Raw genomic sequence first — 23,864 nt, 5'->3', positions numbered from 1 at the left:
GGGTCATTAATGAGATGGAGAACAGGTGTGCTGGGATCTGAGTGAGAAGGATGACGTAATGGTTAGAAGTCCGGAGATGGTGACCTCTGCTGGTCAGCGAGGGGAATGACTGGGACCGAGTCGGTGACAGAGCCCCCCCCCAACGAACGGCTCCTGAAGTGAGGCAATTCTCGACGCCGGGGTCTTCCACGGGGGCGAGGGGCCGGCATCTCCGGATGTTGTGAGTGGAACTCTTCCAGTAGTGTGGTGTCGAGGATATCCTTGCGGTTAATCCAAGATCTCTCCTCCGGACCGTACCCCTCCCAATCAACGAGATATTGGAGTTGACCGCCCCGGCGTCTGGATCTCAGGATCTCGTGGATCTGGTAAGCCTCTTCGCCATCGATCATGAGAGGCGGGGGACCCTGTTCACCGGCTGCCACCTCCCTATCCGTCTCGGCTGGACCAGCAGCAGGCTTGAGCAGAGAGACATGGAAAGTTGGGGAAATACGAAAATGATTAGGGAGTGTCAGTCTGAACGAAACAGGAGATATTTGTCTTTCTATCTGGAAAGGACCCACGTACCTGGGACTGAGTTTCTTGCAGGGCAGCTTGAGGCGTAAGTCGCGGGTGGAAAGCCATACCCATTGTCCTGGGGAATACATGGGACCAGGACGTCGGTGTCGATCGGCTTGTTCCTTGAAACGCCTTATGGCGTGAGAGAGGTGAGTATGAGCTGCGTTCCAGACCTCTTCGCAGTTTTTAAACCAGGTATCCACCGCAGGGAGTTTAGAGGTCTCGCCGGACCAGGGAAAGAGCGGAGGTTGGAAGCCCAGCACGCATTGAAATGGGGTTAATCCAGTAGATGCCTTTCTGAGGGAGTTCTGAGCATATTCTGCCCACATCAAAAATTTGGCCCATTTGTTCTGGTTCGAGTGACAATACGTGCGGAGGAATCGACCGATCTCTTGGTTCAAGCGCTCTGTCTGCCCGTTGGATTGGGGATGATAGCCGGATGTTAGGCTGACGTTGATTTGGAGATTTCTGAAGAATGCTGACCAGAGTCGGGATGTAAACTGGGGACCTCTATCCGATACGATGTCTTCGGGGAGACCATAGTACCGAAACACACACTCGCAGAGTAACTCAGCCGTTTCCATGGCTGTGGGCAGTTTGGAAATGGGAATAAGGCGGCAGGATTTCGAAAATCGGTCCACTACTGTGAGGATGGTGGTTTTGCCCTGAGATATGGGTAAATCGGTGATGAAACGGGAGTGTTTGGACATCTGACAGGGTGAGCATTTGTTAATGAAGTTGATTACATCCTTGTGTATGGATGACCACCAGTAGCGGGATTGAATAATTTGCACAGTGGCTGTGCTGCCTGGGTGACCGGAACTGGGGTGGTCATGTACCTCGGAGATGAGTCTTTCTCGAAGCGACGGGGGAACAAAGATTTTATTCTCCGGACAGGGCTGCTGAGAAGGATTACTTTCGGCGGCTTGGAGGATCTCCTGATCTATATCCCAATGGATGGGAGCGACAATTAGAGGACTTTTGATTATGGGCTCGTCAGGGATTTCAGAGGTCTCATCATCTGAGAGGCGGGACAGAGCATCTGCTTTGATGTTCTTCGAACCAGGGATATAGGTGACTTGGAAGTCAAATCGGGTGAAAAACAGCGCCCATCTTGCCTGTCTAGGATTCAGACGTTTACAAGACCGGATGTATTCTAGGTTCTTGTGATCAGTGATGACGATGAAAGGGTGTTTTGCGCCCTCAAGCCAGTGTCTCCATTCCTCAAGCGCAGCTTTCATGGCGAGGAGTTCTCGGTTTCCCACATCGTAGTTCCGTTCAGCGGAGTTAAGCTTGCGAGAATAGAAGGCACAGGGATGGAGCTTCTTATTCACTAGGGATCGCTGGGACAGGATGGCTCCAATCCCAGTGTTTGACGCGTCAATTTCGACGACAAAGGGTTGTTCGGGATCAGGATGACGCAGAATGGGTGCACTGGAGAAGCGAGTCTTTAGCTGGGTGAATGCTCGGACAGCGTCGGGGTTCCATTTCAGGCGAGCATTGTTGGCTTTGACCATGGCGGTCAGTGGGGCAGCGACTGAACTGAAGTTCCGTATGAAGCGCCTGTAGAAGTTAGCAAAGCCCAGGAATCGTTGTAGTTGCCTGATTGTTTCGGGTTGCGGCCATTGTGTCACAGAGTCAACCTTTTGCTGGTCCATGGCCACTCCTTCTGGACTGATAATGTAGCCAAGGAATGAGATGCAGGTCTGGTGGAATTCGCACTTGGAGCTTTTTGCATACAGCTGGTTTTTAATGAGACGTGTGAGCACTGCCCGAACGTGCTGGATATGCTCAGATAGCGAATTGGAATAGACCAGGATGTCGTCAATATATACTATGACCCATTTGTTGAGCATGTCTCTAAATATCTCATTTACAAATGCCTGGAACACGGAAGGACTGTTTGCTAGGCCGAAGGGCATAACGAGATATTCGTAGTGGCCGTCAATTGTAGAGAACCCGGTTTTCCACTCGTCTCCTTGTCGTATGCGGATGAGGTTATAGGCACTACGGAGGTCCAACTTAGTGAAATACTGGGCGGATCGGAGTTGTTCAAGGGCGGCAGGAACCAATGGTAATGGGTAGCGGTATTTGACTGTGATCTCATTCAAGCCTCGGTAATCAATGCAAGGGCGTAAGCTGCCATCCTTCTTCTTAACGAAGAAAAACCCTGCTGAAGCGGGAGAAGTGGATGGTCGAATGAATCCTTTCTCTAGCTCTTCAGAGATGTACTTCTTCATAGCCTCAGTTTCAGGTTGTGAGAGAGGGAAGATGCGACCACGAGGGGGCGTGGTGCCGGGTAGCAGCTCAATGGCACAGTCATTATCACGATGAGGAGGGAGCTTAGTAGCCTTCTGCTTATTGAATGCTTCAGTTAGATCGTGATACGCATCAGGAACATGCTGGAGTTCAGCGTCTTCGGTCTTGTTAATTGTGTTGATCTGGATAGGGGAAACAGGATGCAGACATTGGGTAAAGCATTGATTGCTCCATTTTATAATCTCACCAGATCTCCAAGAGACTTGAGGGTCATACTGTTGTAGCCATGGTAACCCAAGAATCACAGAGTGTTTAGGGGAGTTGATGGCAAGAAGGGAAATTTCTTCTTCATGGAGAGAGCCTGTTTGAAGCAAGATTGGCAGGGTCTGGAATTTTATACGTCCTTCTCCCAAAGGGCGCCCATCTACAGCAGTGATGGCTATGGAGGAATCACAGGAGGTTAGAGGAATGGAGTGAGTGGTGGCAAACGTGTAATCGATAAAGTTACCAGCGGCTCCTGAATCGATCATGGCCATAGTCTCAATCTCGTTTCCATCATTTCTCAAAGTGACAGGCAGATTCACAACATTATTAGTGGTAGTGAACATAGTGGTTGCACTCATCGAGAGGGTTTTAGGGAGAGGCTTGTTGGAACATAAAACCTTCGTATGACCTGGAAGTCCGCAGTAAATGCACAAGTGATTTCTTCTCCGTCGTTCTCGCTCTTTTGGGTTCAGACGGTTTCTACCCAATTGCATGGGTTCAGCGGAGGTTTCAGGGGATACAGGACTGGAAGCAATTGAGCAGAGCGGATTGCGAGTGCGGAGGAGAGTGTCTAACCTTATGGAAAGCTCGATTAGTTGATCCAGAGTTTTCCCATCGTCACGACATGCCATCTCTCGCTGCAATTCTGGCTTTAGAGCCCTTCTGTAGAGCGTGACGAGCGGATCATCAGCCCAGCCAGTTTGCGCTGCCAAGGTGCGGAACTGCAGAGCGAACTCAGCTGCGGAGCGATCTCCCTGTTGGATACACAATAGCTCCTCGCCAGCGTTACGACCACCCTCCGGATGATCGAACACAGTGCAGAAACGTTTGAGAAAGTCATTAAACGAGGGAAATATCGGGGTACTGTCTGGCCAAACTGCAGTAGCCCAGTCTAGCGCTTTCCCAGTGAGCAGTGAGCACACAAAAGCAATTTTCCCGTTCTCGTCCTTAAACAGATGGGGTTGTTGGGCGATAAACAGTTTGCACTGCAATAGAAAGCCTTTACATTTTGCTGGGTTACCTGAGAACTTGTCAGGAAAAGCCAATCGAACTCCGGAAGTCATCGGGGGTTGTGCAACAACAAGTGGACTTGGAGAGTAGTTGGCGGTGGGTTGCGCAGTGGCAGCAGCTTGCAGGTTTTGGAGGGATTTCACCAGTTCATCTGTTAACTGAGTTAGGTGTGTTAGTTGTTGTTGGTGTGTTGACAATACCTGAGCTTGTGTGGTGACTTCGTGAGACAAAACCTGGATGGCTGCGGGATCCGTGTTGGGCGAAGTCTTCTGTAACGGGGAGACTGACACGGAGGGATCCATTTTGCAGTATTTATTAAGTCACACTTAAACATCAACACCTCGCACGGTTGTGCGAACATACAACATACAACTCAACGATGGTTAGCAGATAACAGAGGCAGAGTGATTACCAGGCTTGAGTCAAGGGCAGGCAGCGTGGTTCAGAGTCCGTAATACAGGCTTTAGTCAGGGGCAGGCAGCGAGAATCAGAGTCCGTGTAATCAGGCTTTAGGTCAAGGGCAGGCAGAAGACAGAGCAGAGTCGAGGTACGGGCTGAAGTGGTAAACGGGAGATCAGGCAGGATAGAACGCTCAGAAATGCTGGCCGGGGCTAAACAAGACTTCGCAATGGAGTGTGTGTGTGAGCTGCTTATATGTGGTACGTGGGTCATTAATGAGATGGAGAACAGGTGTGCTGGGATCTGAGTGAGAAGGATGACGTAATGGTTAGAAGTCCGGAGATGGTGACCTCTGCTGGTCAGCGAGGGGAATGACTGGGACCGAGTCGGTGACACTCACCTTCCATCATGAGATGTATACTACTAATAACTCACACACTGCTTAATACACACAGGACGTACAGCAATACGCAAATATCTTTACATATGAAAAAGAATTAAAGGATTAAAATATTAAAAATATTATTTTCTATCCTACATAAATATAAAACAACCATAACTTCATGCCTTCTTCATCTCGGGGGACTTTTTTTAGTTTATTCATGACTTTGGTATAATGTCATTATTATTAGCAGTATTATTTATTATATGCATATTTATATTTTATTTATTAAAAACAAGCTTAGATTTATCCAACTGTCAAGTTTTAGACCATATGGGGCATAGCATGTGTATTTGGATAGAATTAATTGGTTATTACTGTTCATTTATTCATTTGCTAGAAATTAGAACTGAATTTAGTAATAGTTTTGAAATAAATCTTCGTGCTTAAGAAACAAAATTAATTATTTATAGGCTAGTGGATGTCTGTGCGTACAACAAGTTTCCCTATCCACGAGAGTGAAAGTTTAAGTAAAGAATGAGAAGGCTCATCTCTCATTCTCGCGCTGTAGATGCTCTGTTTAACTGTTTTCTAACTAATGAAATGCTCAGTTTTTTTCACTTACAAAGTCTGTCATGTAAATAGCAAATGCACTATGGCGCAACACAACTGACTCTTAAAGGGAATGGGAGACGAGACTCTGATTGGTTTATTCTCAAAATACACCTATAACTCACCAAGAGAATAAGCTCAACCCTGTTAGACCATGAGCGACGGCTCAAGGCGGATTTTTCCATCCTTACAATAGCAAAAGTGGATTCTGACATGCCCTTGAATTTTTCACCCTGCAGTTTGGACTTGTACATGTACATAGATCGTCATAATAGAGCTCCTTAGTGTTAGGATCTGATATGCAGCCAAACTTAAAACAAAAGAGGTGAAGTAGTCAGTAGCTCTGCTGCAATGAAGAGGGTGCCTGTGAGCTCACGGTTATTCTTGTTCAGTGGTTGCTCTTCTTCAACATAGTAACATTGAAACGTAGTCCATTATTTTATGTTTTGCTCTGACTGACTGCAAAAATCCTGGATGTAACACTGTATCTCCTGGATGTATTAAAGGGCTTGCTTCAAAGGACGGGACAGAAGATAACACGATCATTTCAACGTAATTCGAGTCATTTAAGACAAAATTTAAAGTAAAGGTAGGAACATAGTGCAAAATCCTGAAATCCTGTGTGTGTGTGTGTGTGTGTGTGTGTGTGTGTGTGTGTGTGTGTGTGTGTATGTGTGTGTGTGTATGTGTGTGTGTGTGTGTGTGTGTGTGTGTGTGTGTGTGTGTCCACATGTGATGATATGACAAATGCAACACAATCAGTAGTTGGCAAATATATTGGGTGTATATAATTGTAAATATGACCCTAAAGGAGCCTCACCAGCCACAAACCCTGACGTACGTCCCTGCTATACACACTATTAAATATCAAATGTTCAATTTCATGATGTTTACTTAATATATGCTCTGGATTAGGAAAGGGGATTGCTCTTCTCTCAATGAAACCTTATGTCAAAAATTATTTAAATTTAGTGTCTGATTTTTTTTAAACGCTCATAAATAAACAAATCACACAAAAAATAAACAAATAAACAAATTGTATGTTTGTTTACTTAATTTAAGCTACTTTAGCACTCTTTCATTTAAACTAAATAATGTGTTGCTGAAATAAAATGTTCAAGCTTGTAATGTTCATTATAAAAAAAAAATATTTATTACATTTTATTAAATTTTCATTCAAAATCCTCTTTACAAAGGCTTTAATCTTATTACAGAAAGCAGTTTTTGTGTACAATGTTCCTAATTCACATTATTTTGTACAAACAGTACACAGAAATCAGGCCCATGAAAAATGAGTTCATAATTTATTTAACTCTTCCAAGTGGAACCAGAGAGCTTCAGTATCGAGACACACTGAGATAATTTCCTCTACTGACTCATGACGGTGTGATACTGAAAAACACTCTAAAACAGCTTTACACATTACTCAACAAGATAAATGGCGATGCTGGAGCTTTTTTAGCATAGCATTTTGTGTCAAAACACTAGAGCATGAATCTGTTTTGTAACAGAAGCAGTACTGAATAAAAAATTTGATTAAATACATGATCTCTTGTATACAACTAATATAAAATAACTATTAAAATAATAGCATGAAAGGCCATAAATCTGTACTTGCTTGTTGACCTTTCACATACTTTCAATAAAAAAGCAGATGATATGAAAGATCCAGCAGACTAACTTTCCCAAAGAGATCTAGAAAAATCTGTGAAACTACACTTTCATATTTGAGTATTAACAGGATGTGAGATCTTTTAAATATCAAATTGTCAATGATAATGAATGGCTGTGCACTGAAGGAGAGTGCAATTCAATCCTGTACTCATCTGTTAGAATATACTGATAAATGCAATTCATTGTGAATTAAGGTTTGTTCACATTAAAAATGATAACTAAAAAAACAAAAAATTGACATCTGTCACTTTAAATGCTGATGGATTCTGATTGGCTGTTAGAGTTTTTGTCATTAATAAGCAGGAAAAAGTAATTCTGAAAGTGATTCCAAAACTAGCGCTTTTTTTGAACTGTTACCACTGGCGGACTTAACATATAAGCGAGGTAAGCAACTGCTTAGGGCCCCGACTGATCATCCTAAAGCTATTTTATAATTTTTCTATCATATGTTGTTAAGTCTGTCTATAAACATTAATATTTTAACGTTATTATTTCTTTTCTAAACTGGGGGCCTCCATTCCTTCCAAACACACACAAGCAAATATTAAAATCTAATTACAAATCACAAGTATGGCTAATTAAAGGTGAAGTAGGTGATCTGCCAGAATGCTACCATTAGCATAATAGCTTAGAAATGTTACGACCCTCCCCTACCTTCTAAAGCCACAACTTCTGAAGTCATGAGTGCACACTGATTAGATATAACACTAGATCATGTCATTCACCAGTTAGAAAACTCTATGGAGACACGCACTTTATCAAGCATAGTTGTGGACAGGCCAGCGGGTCCAGGAATTATATTTCCTCAAAACTGTCACAGGTTGTCACTGTTTAAAAATGAACTAATGTGTGAATTTAAATAAACCTTCACCTTAGTAAACCTAGTTAGACAGAATAGCACATTTACTATGTTTTTTTTATTAAACTAAATAAAAAAATTTGATCAGAAAAAACTGAAAACTGTGCTATAAACAGAAAAATCCTATCATCTTTTTACATTACACTTATGTTTATGTTACCAAGATAACGAGTGACTTTTCATTGTCAATTGTGCTCGCTGATCCTTGTACATCTCATGTTTTCAGCTTTTTTTACTCTTGAACAACTGAACGAATGCTCAGGTCTATTTAACCGACTGTATTATCGATGCTGTAAAAGATACCCAAAGAACTCAAAAAATAGCCAATCTTCTGCCGGACGTTTTAAGTGGCTGAACTACACCTCTGTGCATATAAACTCATTCATAAACAACGACACAATCTACATAAGCTTTGCGTAGCTAAATTAGTTTCAAAACATACCTATCTATAAGAAATACTTCAGCCGTGATGTCATCCTTCATATTGTTGTTTTGAACTGCATAACTTCATTGCCCTTTAGCATGCAAAAGTAATTCGGATATTGATTAAGAGTTTAAGAGATTAAGAGCTCCATCTGAATAGTTTCATTTGTAAATAACATGCGAAAATGCGAGTCTGGTGTGCCTTGTCACGGCTCTAAGCGGGTCATCTGGTGAAGTTAATTCAGTGTGCGTGGTTATTAGTCTAGGTGTACAAGCTCGGAACTTTTAACTGGCACACAGTTGGCTGTAAAACTATGCAAAGAGACAAATGAGTGTGTACTCTCTGCTTGGTCTGTATCCGAGTCATACATGCACGGCTGAATGCTGACCCTCTCACTCATGTTGCTTCTCTCAGCATGCCTGTCTGTTGCCAAACACAGAGCGGTGGAGCTCTTGGCTCCACCACCTTGTTACGTTGGGTGGAAATTTGAAACTAATTTTCATGTGAAGCAACACACCCCTAAAACAGCGAGCTGTGTACAAGCTCACATCAAAAAAATCTTAACTGTGTTTTGAACCTAAACTGGCACACTCAGAAAAACCATAATATTAAATCATAAAAAGGGGTAAAATAGGTGCCCTTTAAGATAAATGCTTGTAAACTAACTTTACAAACACAATATGCCTGCATGTAATACATTTTTATTCACTAAATTATTACAAATGCATTACACATACACTGAAAAAATGCAGGGTTCCACACAATTTATTCATGTAGTCCCAACACTAATCAATTAAGTTAACTTAACACTTTTAACAAACTGATGTGGATTGAACATAAAAAATTAAGTTGTCCCAAAGAAATGTCAAGAATTGTGTTGATTCAGCTCATTTTAAATAAGTACTTTGAACGAGCAAAAAAAAAATTTTTTTGAGTGTAATACATAAAATGATTCTATATATATATATATATATATATATATATATATATATATATATATATATATATATATATATATATATATATATATATATATATATATATATATATATATATATATATATATATATATTAATTAATAATTTTGTCCTCAAAATGTTTTTAAAAAAAAATAAAACTGCTTTTATTCTAGCTGAAATAAAACAAATAAGACATTCTCCAGAAGAAAAAATATTATCAAACATAACTGTGAAAATGTTCTTGCTCTTTATTTAAAAAAGGAAAAAATTCAAGGGGGGCTAATAATTCTGACTTCAACTGTATATTTAAAAATATAATATTTATTATATTGTTTATATCACATTTAATATTGCTTAAGAAATACACCAGTAAATCTCCTGTCAGCTGATAAATGCTTGTGCAGAAATATGACACTTTAAATTGAACACGGTTCTTCCAGACGATGCATTATTTTATTATTTTCATGTGTTAGCTTTGTGATTTTAGCAGCTTACTAAACTACAGCATTTAGATTATCTTACCTTCATTAACTACATAAACACTGCATCAACAGCTAGATAACCAACAGATCCATACATTAATTCTCTGTAAACAACCTGTAACTCTGTCCACTAAAGCTAAAAATACCAATTGATGTTCCTTAATGAAGATGTGGACTGACCTGAGAGGAAGCTGGTGTTTCCCCCTTCAGAACCCTGTTTGCGCAGACAAAAAGGGCTGTCGTGGTTCTCCGGGATGCTGCGGCAGCGCTCGTTCAACAGCTCTATCAGCCGCCGCCTTCGCCGGAAATTCATCCTGAACTGGTAAAGCAGGCCACCATCCACAAAATGGTGCTTGTTAGAAACTACAGAGGAAGAAAGAAAAATGCATTAAGAGAGGAGGTCATATGTCAGTTCACTGGAATAAAGACGTGACCTGTCAAGCCGCAGTGGTCTAAAATCTAGAAGTGAAAGACAAAAAAAATGCTAAACTCATCACAATGTTAACATTTGGGGTTGTGTCTTTAATGCATTTGATTTTTAAAGTCTGTAGAAAAATAATGATATATGCAATTATTTGTCATTTAAAGGAACACATCACTTTTTAAACATTTGACATATCGTCTTACCATTTTTCAATCCATTAGGCTGATCTCTGGGTTTGGCGGAAGCATTTTTAGCTTAGCTTAGCATAGATTATTGTATCGGATTAGACCATTAGCATATCACTCAAAACTGACCAAAGAGTTTCGATTGTTTTCCTATTTATTGCTTGACTCCTCTGTAGTTACACATTGTGTACTAAGACTGAGGGATAATGAAAAGTTTTCTAGGCCAATATACAGTATAAAAGGCTTCCGACTTTTACTTATTCCTCACTTATTACCAATTACAAGGGTGTAGATTTGCTCTTGACATTGGTGTGGACATAAATCCTTAGAGCAGCACTGAACAGCACAAATTCTGTTTTGCACTTTTAAAAATATTATTAAAGAACTTAATAATATAAAATAAACACTTAATAATACTAAGAGCAATCATGTCCCATGCTGCAAAAGTAAATATACATGATTTAACTGCAGTCGGGCTTTAAGGAGGTATGAATGGAGAGAAATTTAGAGAGGTGTGTGACGCAATTTAACTGTTTTATCCCAATTATAGTTTCTTATAATCACAGAGGCCAAAATCGATGAATTGCACAGCCTTGGTTAATAGTATTACGCTGAACTCGTAGAGAACTATTTTTTTTTTTGCACATGTAGGTTACTAAGGGTTGAGCATTATTTTATTAGTCATTTATTCATTCATTCATTTTCAACCGCTTTTTTCTGGGCCGGGTCGCGGAAGCAGCAGTCTTAGTAGAAAACCACAGCCATCCCTCTCCCCAGACATTTCCTCCAGCTCCTCCGGGGGTATCCTGAGGCGTTCCCAGGCCAGCTGAGAGACATAGTCACTTCAGCATGTCCTGGGTCTTCCCCTAGGTCTCCTACCGGTGGGACATGCCTGGAACAACTCCCTAGGTAGGCATCCAGGAGGCAGTCAGATGAAAGTCGATTATTTAGAAATGTATTGGTTGGGACATTTCAATAATCATTGAATATTGGTGGGGACACATCCCCTCCGTAAATGCCAATTCTACACCCTTGACCAATTGCCACCATCGCCATCCCTGCTCACACCCGAGTCATACTCACAACATTACCACAACACCCCCCTGCCACCCCCACCTATTCTATTTACGAGTCTATTTATCTTCTTATTCTAATGTGCGGAAACATGTCAGTTTTTATATTAATTAGTGATATCATTGACTAATAAAACTTAAAAGTTATATTTTCCTTCTATATTTTAGTTTTTAGTCACTATATTTATACTGTATTTATACTATATTTAGTTACTTATTCCACACAAAAAAAAAACACAGATTTGTTTTTACATATTCTGTGCCGAAATATCAAAAGCCTGCAGATTCTGTCTGGCCCTAGCAATGGTATTATGTAGCATCTGAAAATAGTCCCTAGCTACGTAACTTCCAATGTAACCACCATACTTGCACAGGGAGCACAATTGTCCATCAGTCTTACTATATAATGCCACTAGACAGTCAAGCTTTAAATAGGAAAATTATCAAAAATCTTTGCTCATTTTTAAGTGAGATGCTAATGGTCTAATCCTAAGCTAAAAGTGCTCCTGCCAGACTCATAGATCAGCTGAATAGATATTAAAAAATGGTCAAACACAACTATTTACTTTAGAGAAGTTGTACAATGAGCCTATTTTCAAACAAGAAAAGTGGAGTGACCTTTTATGGCTAGTTCACATTAAGTGTGAAAACTATGAAGATAATATCTAAAAAGGCATAACTGTATTAGAATTGACACCAACATGTGATACTGTTTTGTTTATTAAAAAGTATGCTGAGGTTTTGTCTTCTTTTGCCCTTACATGCTCTTTAAATCAAGATGAATTCTGATGCCTTAAAGTGGTCCACCACCCAATAAAATTATGCTTAAGGAAAAGAAATAGAAATGCATGAAGAGAGGAGGTCATTTGTCAACTTACTGCAAATAAATGTGTGGCCTGTCAAGCCACACTGGCCTAAACAGCAAAAGTGAAAAGCAAAAATGTATTCAATAAAAAAACAAAGCTCTTTTTTTTATTATTTTATTTTATTTTATTTTATTTTATTTTATTTTATTTTATTTTATTTTATTTTATTTTATTTTATTTTATTTTATTTTATTTTATTTTATTTTATTTTATTTTATTTTAGAGAATGGGACTGACATGCATGGTGGCCAAACAAGAACCCTTTTTTTTTTTTGTGGTATAGGACCAGGAAAACCAGTTTGACCAAGCATGTGAAAGTATGATTGTGTAAGAGGAGAGCATGCCATCTTAAAATTCCATCCCACAATCCTATGCAGGAATAACAGAGCCATACTGAACTCCTTTCTTGCCTAAGATTCCATGAGTCATTGTGCTTCAAAACCAGCTTTTAGTTCGACGTGAGGGAATTAACTTTCCATTTTTATTACCATGTTCAGTGCTCTACTGTGTTATTATTCAGCCATGCCTCTAATCACAGGCCATTTACTTCAATGTCAGTGATATTTCAAAGACGTATTACAAGGAAAAATGTTAAATGACATTCCTCCTTCTATTAATATGTGCTCATTGTGTCAAATTTCAACACACACTAAAAGGTCTTCTTTAAAAAGCTGCAAAGGCAAATGGATGTGTTATGGACAATGCATGATGGCGGATTCATTTGATTGGTGGAGTAGAGGAATGCAGATAAATGTGTGTAGGAGAGAGCAGAGCTGGGTAAACACTCACTCATTGTCTGACTATCAGTGCACGGCTAGTCTCGCAGAGCCAGTCATTTGCCTTTCAGCAAAATGTTGTGGACATTACAACATGTTTTACAACATACAACAACTGTAATATAATATTAAAGAGAGAGAGAAAACCTGGGGGGGGGGTACTGGGTAAAAATAATTACAGTTATAATGCTGTATAAGTCACATAATTTCATTCAGAAATGAAAAATTGTTAAAACATTTGGAAACATCTTAAAATCGCTGTCATTTATCATAATAGATGTAAATATTCAAATGTCAATCATGAATGTTTTGATTCTTTTAGCTTTACTGCATTATATAAGTAATTTTTGAAATCGTAGCATGTATTAAATTACCTAGAACATAAGAAAGTATTATATTATGATATTTTAATATGAATTATTTAACATCACTCTTACCAAATTCTAATTTAAGTTACATTTAGACAAAAACAACGTCTAGACAAAAAAAAAAGTTTGCTATATGGATGGGGATGTCAAAACTACTGACTTCAGTACAAAATGATACTGAAATGTTAACATCCATTTCCCCACTAACATTTCATTGTGTTGAGCAGGGTCGTAAACACTGCTGAGTGGCCATTGTATTCACACGCTTGACATATATGACAGTGATTTTTAAGCATGTGAACACAATGGCCAATCAGTGGTGTTTAAGACCCTGCTCAACAGCCCTCGAAAGGTAGAGAGAAATTGATGTTTTTAAAATTTCTTTACTGATTGGTACTGGAGGATGCTTTTGACAGCCCTAAAAGAGAGACACATCTAAATAATCTCTGTTCACACAGATTTACAAATGTACTAAAACACTGTAATATTCATGTCGGGCCAAAAGCTTGAAATGTCCCTTTTAAACAAAAAACACTGAAAAAAACTAGGGTGTCTAGGCTTACACAATGTCAAGCTTAAGCAAAAACATCTTAAGTTGAAGGTAATATTTTTCTCCAAAATTTAAAATTACCCCATATTTTACTCACCCCCCTCAAGTCATCATCAGTGTATATGATATTTTCCTGTCAGAAAAACAGTCATATAAGTTTTACTCTTGATCCTGGCTGACCCATGCTGTATAATGGTGTTGAATAGTGGCCTTTATTTTGAAGTTTCAAAAGGAGTATGAATCAGTTGTCAAATAAACCATCCACTGCCTGCTAGGGGGTTAACACATATCTTATAAGCATATCTTTGTGTTTTTGTGACAAAAATATTTCAAATGCTTAAATGATAAACCACACTCATTGACTTCCGGTGGTGTCTGAATGCCCGTTATGTGTGACTGATGTATATGACAATCAAGAACAAAAAAACTAGTTGACAACATGGCGTTATTGTATACTATTTTACAGTATAATACTCTTACAATGCCATCTACATGTGTCTAGCTGTGTTATGTCTTGTGTCATTCCTACGTGAATGGAGGTAATTGTTAATTCTTAAAAATTATAATACAAATAGAATATAAATATTAGATAATTACTAAAAATTAGAAATATGTCTGTTACAAAAACACATTGACATACGACATGCATTAACCCTGTGGCTTCAAACTAAAAGCCAAAATTCAACACCATTAGGGTGCGTTCACACCAAACACGTCTTTGCTTCTTATAATCTGATATGCAATGCTTTAAAATGGTTTGAAAAAAAAAAGGCAGCATAAATCACAAGGTTATTTGGGAACTGGTTAACAGAAACTTGCAATGCTTGCCCCACCTCTGAGTTCTTCTGATTGTACCACTGCTTTGGGACTGACAGTGATGAGCAGCACTACGTGTAAAAGGTGAAGATCATTTAATTTGACAAGGCATCTAAAAAACACAGTGCTCATGTGCGTGCCACTTTAAAAGATGTAAGACGCAAGCATAACATTCACACGACAAGTGCGTGTTTACATCGAAAAAACGATAGAAAAGTAGCACATCGCAAAGGAAAAATGCATTCAGTGTGAACTGCCCCTTATACTGCATGGAAAACCCAGGATAAAAACTGTTCTCACCTGACAAAAAAATAAAAAATAAAATAAAATATAAACCAAAAATGGCTTTATGTTGAGTAAGTTATGGTGTAATTTAATTTTTTTGGTCAAACTATCCCACTAAGCATCATTAATGGACAGCCTTACAAGAGAAATACAAGGAAAAAGTAACACCATGTTATTGAATGAACATATAATAAACGTTTACAACATAATTGTAAAATCAATTTTTTGTAGTTACAATGGTATTGTTTTAAACAAAAGGGCCCCCAAAACGCGGTTTTCTGTCATTGAATGGGTAAAACACACACACAATTTTTTATTTCCTTGAGCTCAACTCATGCGCGTTCTTACACTCAGCCCTAAGTCTCTGTTCATTCAACCTCCTGAACCAAACTCCCACAAACTGATCTGAACACAGGGAGCAATGTTCAATCCACAAGCAAAAGCAGTTAAAACACAGAAAAATATGCTCTCTGCTTCTGGAAAACACAGCCGTGTCAAGCCTGAAGGGGGATAAGTTCACATGCAGCATGATCACTTTTTTTTAATGCAACTCTTGCTGGCTGTGAAACACAGACAACAGATTTACACACACACTTCGAAACACTGCAATGTAATTCCCAGTCAAGCTCCACACATTCAGGCAGTTACGCAATGTCATGTCAGGGGAGGCGATCCGCTGACAGCTGAACACTGAGAGGGGCCAGGAGCGGCAAAACAGCAGAAATACTTAAAGCCTGCTTTTCTTTGCTCCTTTTATCTTCTCTGTATCCTTTGCCCTAATGCCGTGGGCAAAAAAGGAAAGAATTCAACTCCCTTTTTTCACTCTGATCTGTTGGTTTAAAACTGAAGATTTCCTAGGATGTTCTGTCATAATCTGCTTATTGTTTTCCAAAAGTGTCAGCTAAATACAAGTCAGGGCACAAACCTTTGTTCAACTGTGGTGTGCTTTTTTAATATTTACAGAACATGCCTTCAAACAGAGGCATAGACTTCATCTTACAATTGAAATGAGCATTCTATTCTATTCTATTCTATTCTATTCTATTCTATTCTATTCTATTCTATTATATTCATTCATTCATTCATTTTCTTGTCGGCTTAGTCCCTTTATTAATCCGGGGTCGCCACAGCGGAATTAACCGCCAACTTATCAAGCAAGTTTTTACGCAGCGGATGCCCTTCCAGCCGCAACCCATCTCTGGAAAACATCCACACACACACTATGGACAATTTAGTCTACCCAATTCACCTGTACTGCATGTCTTTGGACTGTGAGGGAAACCGGAGCACCCGGAGGAAACCTGCGAACTCCACACAGAAACGGCAACTGAGCCGTGGTTCAAGCCTGCGACCCAGCAACCTTCTTGCTGTGAGGCGACAGCACTACTTACAGCGCCACTCGCCTTCTATTCTATTCTATTCTATTCTATTCTATTCTATTCTATTCTATTCTATTCTATACTTTATTGTGTTGTTGAATGAATTACAGCCACTCAACCGCATTTTGCAATGACACAAGGTAATTGAACTGGAAAACACATCACCATGAGAATATTTTGTACAAACTACCAGTTAAACAAAATCACGAAGTAAACATTTTAACCTCTGCTTTCACAAACTTTTAATGACTGATGTTGAAATATATCAGTGATTTTTTTATTTGTCTCAAGATACACCCTCAAAGATAAAAGCATAAAAAAACTCACTGGGGTTGTACTTTTACAAAATGTACACTTTTCTATTTAAAGGGTACATATTTGTATCTATATTGGTCATTTAAAGGTCCATATTAATACCTACAGTGTCTAAATCGCAGCCATTTTTTTTTTTCAATTTGCTTAAATTCATCCCAGGCTCATTATTGATACGTACCCCTATATACATTTCTGGAGATTGCAAAACACATCCCAAGAGGTACATTATTTTGCAATTTTTGTTTTTACGAATCCACTGCTGTGTACGCATTTTCAGATCTGAAATTTCTCTTGAGAGTTGCATTCGCGCCTGCTTTTCTTGACTAAATCCAGCAGAGGCCGCTGTTGACTGACCAACCGATCCCCCCACCAACCCCCTTCCCTAAACCCAACAGATAGTGCTTTCAAAAGCACACAATGACCCGATCACCCCCTTCCTTAAACAAAACTGACAGTGTTTTTTTTAAAGCAATCCAGAAAAAGAAAAACCCTTACCTGATTTTTACCACATTTTCAGATCTTATCACATTCTCACCCTGTTATTTACTTGTTCTCACCCTATTATTTACTTGTTCAGTTTATTTTTTGCCTTTTGTTCTTGTTTTACCTGCTTTCTGGACTTGAACCCTGTTTTTGCATTTAACTCCTCTCTGCATATGAAGTTCGGCAACATACATGGTAAACTACTGAACAAAAAAACGGAAAAGCCATCCACACAGAGGTAAGCAGTCAGCTGGTAGCGCTAAAAGATACTGAAGCCATTGGCGGCTTCATACCGCCCCGTAGTGTTTGTTTTAAAGATGAAATTCAGCCATACGTAGCTCTGGCTACATAATTAATGCTCTCTAGAAATGTATACAGGGTTACATTTTCACAATGAGCCTGTGTTGCTTGAATTTGTAAAAACAATTTGATTAACTTACTTCACTTGTGTTGGGACAACACAAAGGAATTATGTGAAACCCAGCATTTTTTAGAATGTGTACATTAAAGGATTCACCCAAAAATGAAAAATCTCTTATTATTTACTTTAACAATTTAATTTAATTTGTATTTTTTATTTTATTTTATTTTATTTTATTTTATTTTATTTTATTTTATGAGATCACAAAATTTTCCATGGGGCTTTGCATTATTACAGTAGAAGCACTGAGATCACATGGAATGGAATATTTTGCCTTTTTTTGAATGTTTTGTGTTGGTTACTCTTGGACATATTGTTTAAACCAGTGGTTCTCAAACTGTGGTATGTGTACCACTAGTGGTACGTGGGCTTCCTCCTAGTGGTACGCGGAGGAATCGCCAAATAATGAAATAAACAATTAACATTTTTAATCCTTTGATGCATATTATAACATCGATGTGGTCAGGATTGGCTTTTTTGTGAAGCGTACGATCACAATGCTGTGCTTAGAATGTTTATTTTAGTGCAATGTGTCATAAGCTGCTGAAAATCAGTTTCCGAAGTTTAAGAATTGATACTGAAGAGTGATTTGACTGACATGAAAAGTGGCCAATCACAGTCAACCCTGTCTAGTTTTGCGTGAAACGTAAGGGCGGGACAAAGGCTTTCTGTGTTGCAGAGACAGAAAAAACAGCTTAAAAACAAATGTTTTGTTGGAATAATGCTTCTTGGAAGTTTTCACTATAGAGATGTCTAGCAGAGTTATTATACTGCGGACATATTTCCTGCCTATTTGATGATCTACATACACGTTTCGCTCTCCGACAGCGAGTCGACTCGCCTGACCTGACACTCCTCTAAATATATTCTGAATGGCGGCGTGGGAATGGAGGTATTACGCAATTACTAATTTCTGCAAATGTGGCGAGTGCATTATTTTAACACGAGAGCGCATTAATGTACGCAAGTCACTAAAACAGATATGCGAGCTCTTAAATAGGCTTTTTTCAAATGAACTGTAAGTGCTCTCATGATCGCCTGTGTGCTCAGATTGAATACAATCGCGATCTTTTCACTATTAAAGTAGACATTATTTATCTTAGCTCCTTTACTAAATTTAGTCAAAAGTATTCAAAGTTATCAAGTATTTAGAATTAGATTGATGCATGATCGATGACAATGCTAATGGTCTTCTTATTTGGCTGTATTGTGAAGTGAAACTTACTTTTAGCAGAGGTGGAACTTTTTTATTTCTTTACGACAAACGAATTATGCTGGAAATGTTTCTGGATGAGGTATTTGTGTGATTTACACATTTAGCTGTATTCTGATCTGTCTTAAAGCATTACAGGTCAAAACAATCCGTTGTTACTTATTGTTTATTTGTCCAAATTAACAATAAGGCTCTTAAAGTACTGCTTTGATAAATGTATTGTTGTCATATTTCAAATACCTCAAGTAAAATGAAGTCATTTGTTTATTTTTTTTTACTGACAGTGTACTTGTATTTTTTTTTTTGTATTTTAGTTTAAGATCAAGTGTAAAATAAAATCTACATGTGATGTACAGCTATTTAAGAAACAAATTTGCCATATTGTAAAGAAAAATAGTGTAAATTTCATAATGAAAATCTGATTTTTTTTTCAAAAGTAACCAACTAGTACTTATTAAAAGAGTACTTTGTACTTTTACCTAATATTAGTATTATTTACTAAAATTTGTGTTATTTTAGCAGTGTAATAGTATTTTTACTTGAGTACAAATAAAGATTTCACAAGCATTTAGGTTTATTATATTATTAATATATGATTAATACATATTATTATTATTATTATTAATGGTTTTTATTTGTATCTATTCCTATATAATGTTTTATGGGTTGCTGACAATACATTTCAGGTCTTCAATACATAGCATGTTAGTCTTGGAAAAAAAATAGGTGCTGGATTTGATTTTCATTAGGCTGTGCCTGTATGAACCCTGTCATATGTATATTTAACATAAATATATTTCAAGATTTGTCTGAAAGTGTATGAAAATGATAAATAGCCTATATTTATAAGGTCCAAGCAACATTTCCAGCTTTTGATGAATAGGCTACTATGAAAACTTTAGATTTAAGTACAGCAGTTTTCTTTTTACTTTTTAAGAACAGTGCCATTTTTTAATAAACTTTTAAAAGCACATTTTAACTAAAACGTCTTTTTTTTTACCTGCAAGCACAGTTAATGTTCAGACTATTTAAAATGTTTAAAGTGACTGAAAATAATACATATTTTTAATAATAGGAATTAATCTGCATCGTTTTTAAACTGTGCACACTTGTAGCTGCTTAACTAGGCCTACAACGCTATTTTTTTAATACTGGTTAAAAATTAGCGTTGTAAGGTGGTACTTGGAGAGATAATTTTTTTCTAAGGTGGTACTTGGTGAAAAAAGTTTAAGAAACACTGGTTTAAACTGTTACACATTTGTGAATGAAAGCGCCGAACTTAACTGTGTAAAAAAGTTTAAAGTTAGATGTGCTTGGTTGCTTTGCAGTGGGGCCTGTGATGCCTGCAGCAGATTCCCAAAGTCAGCACAAATCAGACAGGAAAGGTACTGTCAAACAAAGACACTGTATCAGACCAACAGGCCAGCGATTGTGTTGCTCTGCATGTGACTAAAGCTCTGTCTGTGTGCATGCTTCTGTGTGTGTGCGTGTGTGTGTGTGTGTGTGTGTGTGTGCGTGTGTGTGTGTGTGTGTGTGTGTGTGTGTGTGTGTGTGTGTGTGCGCGCAGGTCTGTATTGGGTGTAAGTTTACAGCTGTGCATTATGTATGTGAATTCTTTTGTGTAGATGCGTTCTTGTGTGGCTACCATGCTTGGCTGTTGCCTGTTCAAAGGTATGTCCATCTGTTTCTAACCATCAAACAGTCTTTCCTTCTGTTGAATCATGACGTCACAGGACCCCTTGTCAAATTTAATAACTTACATAATACTGTACTTTTACATTAATGCATATATATGTATGTATGTATATATACAGTATATATATATATATATATATATATATATATATTTTTTTTTTTTTTCTTAAGAACAATGCATATCACAGATAACATATTGCTGAAGCAGTATTTAATGTTACTACTGTAGCATATTTAGGATATGGCTAACGTGTATAAGCATGCTTATTTGGCTATATTTTGTATTGTATTTTGCTAACGTTTTATAGCATGTTTACATAAACATTATGTTTTAGCATGCAGCATGAATTAGCCACCATACAAGTGAAAGTCAAAATCCAGAAACCTTTTGTAATAAACAAAGTGTGTAATATAAAGGCAGAATGTGGGGGTTGCACAACGTAGGTGAAGAGCAGGGGAAGTGCAACGTATGTGAAGAGCTGGGGGGAGAAGCGCAATTTGCAGGAGATTATCATTCATTTGCAGGCATCCCTATGCATATGCGGGAGACTCCCGGAACTTCCGGGAAACTTGGGATGTCTGACATTTAATAATGCAGGGTTATTGCTGTTTATGGAGGATAAGAGAGCTCTCGGATTTAATTAATTAAATCATTCATTCATTTATTGATTAATTTTCTATATGACCTTTATTAATTTATTAGTCCCTTTATTAATCTGGAGTCGCCACAATGGAATGAACCGCCAATTTATCCAGGATATGTTTTACTCAGCGGATGCCCTTCCAGCTGCAATCTATCACTGGGAAATATCTATAAATACTCATTCACACACACACACTCATACACTACGAACAATTTTAGCTTACCCAATTGACCTATACCGTATGTCTGTGGACTGTGGGGGAAACCAGAGCACCCAGAGGAAACCCACATGATCAAGGGCAAAACATGCAAACTACACACTGCAATGTCAACTGACCGAGCCGAGACTAAAACCAGTGACCTTCTTGCCATGAGGCGATCCTGCTACCCACTGTGCCACCATGATGCCTTTCTCTTGGATATCATCCAAAAAAATAAATAAATAAAAATAAAAACAATTTGTGTTTTGAAGAAGAATGAAGGGGTTTGGGTTTTGGAATGTCGTGTGTGAGAAAAGACATTATTATAATTATCATTTTTGAGTGAACTAACCCTTTAAATCTTAAAAATTAGTTTAATGTTCCATGATGCATTAGGATGACTGTGACTTGAACCGTAGTGTCCATGTGCTGCTTACCATGTTGAATGATGCCATGCTCCAGCAGTCTGCGTCCCAGCTGCTCTGACTCATCCCTGTAGGGCATTTCTCCTTCCTGCAGGAGCCAGTCTATAAACTCTGAGGCCACCAGCGTCCGCTCATACATCACACCCTCCTCTGCACGTGTCTGCAGCAGATTGTTTTCAGTGTTCATCAACCTGCAGAGTGAAACAGTATACTTATTAACATGTCAGACTCACTGCATTTATAATTATGGGATCCTTCATCACAAAGTAGCATGCTTCGAGAAGTGGTTTCATCAAAACAAGGTCAAAGTTTATCAATGCTGCTAAATATGTCATCAAAAGAACAGCAACAGAACTTTCAAGATATGCGACATTCTCCTGTGTTTAAAGGCAGGTGCTGACGGGTCAAAAGCAAATGCTTTTCAAGCACCACTGACAAAGACACACTGTTTAGCTGTCAGCACACAACCACAGCTAAATAAAGATTGTATTGAGAGCTCTGGGTTGACTTTTCTTTAATTAGTATTCAAATTTATTGCTTTGAGGCTATTCAGACTTAAACATTGATCTTAAACTGCTTCCAGGATTCATATAATTTTTACCATGCCACATATCATTTTAATATCTGTTAGCTAATTACATAATTTCTAATGAAACTGTTATTATGCTATTATTAGCTAGCTTAATTATTAATATAATTACTGAAAACTACAGTGTGTTAGTGTAAAATGTTATATCTGATGTGATAAAAAAATCTTTGATGAAGTAAATACTACAGAATAAATATTTGTACATTAAGTAATTCAGATTAAGGAAGAATTAAAATAAAATGCTAAGTTCTTAATTCAAGCTTGTAAAAATTAAACAGAACAAAAAGGTATGTTTTACTTCTGTTATTCTGTGAGGAAATCAAAATGATACAATTTAGTAATAGTAAATAATATATATTAAACATCAAAATGATTTACAACAGCATTGTAGGATAAACATCACAAAATCATAAAAATACATACATATACATACAGAGACAGGGCAGAATTTAAACATAAGCAAGTGTAAATAGGTGCTTTTTAGTAGCAAAACTTATTGAACATTTTCACTAATTTAATTATTTTTATTTATTATTATTTTTTATGTAACTTGTGGATTTTAATATCATTCTTGACATCTAGAATTTATTATTTACTCAAACTTACCCATTCTTAAAAACTGACTGTTACTGTTCGTGTTTTGTACCAAATATAACATTTTTAACTTTGCTTATGAAAACTATGGCTGCGTCCGAAACCCCATACTTCCATACTATATGGGACGCTAAAATCAGTATGCGAGTCAAGTAGTATGTCCGAATTCATAGAATTTGAAAATCAGTATGCGAGAAGTTCCCGGATGACTTACTACTTCCGGCAGGATTCTGGAGTGATGCCATCCTGTGATGCCCTGCGAGCGAATTCATGAATGAGAGTAAGCGACGCAACTGACGCAGGTAGGTCACGTGACCATCACAAAATGGCGGATGTAGTACGTCCAAATTTCATTCATACTTTTTACATTCATACTGTATAGAACGTACTTTTCTAACGGCCGAGTAGTACATTTAAATTCAAATGCAGTTTCGAATTTCAGTTTGCGGTTTCGGACGCAGCCTATATAATTAATTCAATCATTTTCTTTTTGGCTTAGTCCCTTTATTAATCTGGGGTCGCCACAGAGGAATGAACCGTAATGCCCTTCCAGCCGCAACCCATCTCTGGGTCATACAATACGGACAATTTAGCCTACCCAATTCACCTGTACCACATGTCTTTGGACTGTGGGGGGAAACGGAGCACCCGGAGGAAACCCACGAGAACAAAGGGAGAACATGC

The 23,864-nt window shown here is 38.1% G+C and overlaps 1 protein-coding gene across 8 annotated transcripts in view; it reads right to left on the bottom strand.

Annotated features, from left to right (window-relative positions):
- deptor (DEP domain containing MTOR-interacting protein) overlaps positions 1 to 23,864 on the bottom strand; it is an 87,971-nt gene that overhangs the window by 38,637 nt on the left and 25,470 nt on the right. For all 8 annotated transcript variants that reach the window (XR_012391554.1, XR_012391555.1, XR_012391552.1 and 5 more), the window contains 2 exon segments: positions 22,010 to 22,188; positions 10,061 to 10,243 (listed from right to left, as the gene is read on the bottom strand). Coding sequence is in view for 3 of the 8 variants with exons in the window: in XM_005173524.6 (XP_005173581.1) it covers positions 10,061 to 10,243; positions 22,010 to 22,188 (362 nt within the window). In the remaining 5 variants the exon portion in view is untranslated.

The sequence above is a fragment of the Danio rerio genome, chromosome 16, assembly GCF_049306965.1.
Source record: "Danio rerio strain Tuebingen ecotype United States chromosome 16, GRCz12tu, whole genome shotgun sequence".
Classification (NCBI taxonomy): domain Eukaryota; kingdom Metazoa; phylum Chordata; class Actinopteri; order Cypriniformes; family Danionidae; genus Danio; species Danio rerio.
Note: the sequence above shows the minus strand (reverse complement) of the source record. Positions and strands in the feature narration are given on the sequence as shown.